The sequence below is a fragment of the Micromys minutus genome, assembly GCF_963924665.1.
Source record: "Micromys minutus genome assembly, chromosome: 12".
NCBI classification, from domain to species: Eukaryota; Metazoa; Chordata; class Mammalia; order Rodentia; family Muridae; genus Micromys; species Micromys minutus.
Window position 1 is genome coordinate 5997561 of NC_137981.1, and position 2897 is coordinate 6000457.

A 2897-nucleotide genomic window follows, 5' to 3' on the forward strand; every position below is an offset into this window, starting at 1 on the left:
TTCCATTTTCTGAGATCCTCCTCAATTTCTTTCTTTAGAGGTTTGAAGTTCTTGTCGTACAGGTCCTTCACTTGCTTAGTTAGAGTCACACCAAGGTATTTCATAGTTTTTGTGACGATTGTGAAGGGTACATTTTCCCTAATTTCTTTCTCCACATGTTTGTCCTTTGAGTATAGGAAGGCTACTGATTTGTTTTGAGTTAATTTTGTAGCCACCCACTTTGCTGAACTTATCAGCTGTAGGAGTTCTCTGGTGGAGTTTTTGGGGTCACTTAAGTACACTATCATGTCCTTGGCAAGGAGTGATGTTTTTATCTCTTCCTTTCCAATTTGTATCCCCTTGATCTCCTTTTGCTGTCTAATTGCTCCAGCCAGGACTTCCAGTAATATGTTGAATAGGTAGGGGGAGAGTGGGCAGCCTTGTCGAGTCCCTGATTTTAGTGGGATTGCTTCAAGTTTCCCACCATTAAGTTTGATGTTGGCTGTTGGTTTGCTGTATATTGCTTTTATTATGTTTAAGTATGGACCTTGGATTCCTGTTCTCTCCAGGACTTTTAACATGAAGGGGTGTTGAATTTTGTCAAATGCTTTCTCAGCATCTAGTGAGATGACCATGTGGTTTTGTTCCTTGAGTTTGTTTATATGGTGGATTACATTGATGGATTTCATTATATTAAACCATCCCTGCATCCCAGGGATGAAGCCTACTTGGTCATGATGAATGATCGTTTTGATGTGTTCTTAGATTCGGTTTGCAAGTATTTTGTTGAGTATTTTTACATCAATGTTCATAAGTGAGATTGGTCTGAAGTTCTCTTTCCTTGTAGGATCTTTGTGTGGTTTAGGTACTAAGGTTATTGTAGCCTCAAAAAATGAGTTAGGTAGTGTTCCATCTGATTCTATCTTCTGGAATAGTTTGGAGAGTCTTGGTGTTATGTCCGCAATAAATGTCTGATAAAATTCTGCACTGAACCTGTCTAGACCTGGGCTTTTTTTGGTTGGGAGGCTTTTGATGATTTCTTCTATTTCTTTAGGTGTTATAGGGTTATTTAGATGGTTTACTTGGTCCTGGTTTAACTTTGGGATCTTGTATCTGTCTAGGAATTCATCCATTTCCTCCAGATTTTCCAATTTTGTGAAGTATAAGTTTTTGTAGTAGGATATGATGATTTCTTGAATTCCCTCAGTTTCAGTTGTTATGTCTCCACTTTCCTTTCTGATTTTGTTAATTTGGATACTCTCTCTTTGCCCTCTAGTTAGTCTGGCTAGGGGTTTATCGATCTTGTTGATTTTCTCAAAGAACCAACTCTTAGTTTTGTTGATTTTTTCAATGATTCTTTTTGTTTCTCTTATGTTGTGACTACTGGAATTCTGGAGGTGAATGCTGCAGCTCTGTCTGGGGCCCATTCCCAGGATCTCCAGGAAGGGGGCAAAGCGGGTGGTGGCATGTTCCTTTGTCTTCCACTGGCTGAATGCCAAAATCCTTCATGCTACCAGTGTCTGAAAACTCCAGGTTGAAGTAGCCACACTTGACTGCCTGGTGCACCTCAAAGCAGAATCCCAGGCAAGAATCCTCTATCAGGTCTACATAGATCTCCTGGGCGGTGGCCTCCAGCTTGCTAGTATCCAGGTCGGACAATGAAATCTCCTCCATCTTAATTGGTAAGCGACTATGCAGAGGACGCTGGGTTTACTTATGGCACACTCCTCGGGCTCCGTGGGCAGTGGGCAGTGCTAGGCCTGCTAGGCCTCTCCGGGCGTCCTCCGGGTCGGCAACGGAGGCGGCGTCCTTGGCGACAGCAACCGCAGCTCCGGAACCCCAATGCTCGATCGGCTCCCATGACACCCACGACACCCACGTTCGGGATTCTGAGCAGCACCCCAGGCGGACACGCAGACAAACCGTCTCAGTGCTTCACCCCGCCGTACTGGCCTCTTCCTTTCCATGTTGATGTATTCTTGAATTTGGTTTGTGAGAAAATTTATTGAGTATTTTTACATCAATACTCATAAGTGAGATTGGTCTGAAATTTTCTTTTTATGTTGGGTCTTTGTGTGGTTTAGGTGTCAGAGTAATTGTGGTTTCATGGAAAGAATTTGGTAGTGTTCCTTCTGTTTCTATTTTGTGAAGTAGTTTGAGGAGTATTATTATTAGGTCTTCTGTGAAGGTCTGGTAGAATTCTGCACTAAACCATCCATCTGGCACTATGTTTTGTTTGGTTATAAAGTTTTTTATGACTATATCTATTTTCTTACGGGTAATTGGGCTGTTTAATAGTTTGCCTGATCTTGATTTAACTTTGAAATGTGGTATCCATAGAAAGTCATCCATTTCATCTAAATTTTCCAGCTTTTTTTTTTTTTTTTTTTTTTTTTTTGAGTATAGGCTTTTGTAGTAGATTCTGATATTTTTTTTAAAAATATCCTCAGTTTCTGTTGTTATGTATCCATTTTATTCCTTGTTTTATTAATTTGGAGAGTGTCATGTTGCCCTTTAGTTAGTTAGGCTAAAGGTTTACTTATCTTGTTGATCTTTTCAACCAGGCCTTGATTTTGTTGATTCTTTGTATCATTTTCTTTGTTTCTACCTGGTTGATTTCAGCTCTAAGTTTGACTATTTCCTGCCATCTATTCCTATTGGCTGTGTTTCCTTCTTTGTGTTCTAGAACTTTCAGGTGTTCTGTAAAGTCCTTGTGTGGGATCTCCCCAATTTCTTTATGAAGGTACTTAGTGCAATGATTTTACTTCTATATACTGCTTTCATTGAGTCCCATAAGTTTGGGCATGACATGACTTCATTTTCATTGAATTATATAAAGTATTTCATTTCATTTCATTTCATTTCTTCCTTTCTTTCTTTCTTTCTTTCTTTCTTTCTTTCTTTCTTTCTTTCTTTCT

General features: G+C 39.7%; 1 protein-coding gene across 1 annotated transcript; it reads right to left on the minus strand.

The window, feature by feature from the left end:
- Nucleotides 1-1359: 1359 nt before the first annotated feature.
- On the minus strand, nt 1360-1653 carry LOC308427924 (ataxin-7-like protein 3B; the record flags this gene model as incomplete). Its single annotated transcript, XM_080926200.1, has 1 exon — nt 1360-1653. One exon carries the CDS (start codon nt 1651-1653, stop codon nt 1360-1362), a length of 294 nt encoding a protein of 97 aa, XP_080782326.1.
- Nucleotides 1654-2897: the final 1244 nt, after the last annotated feature.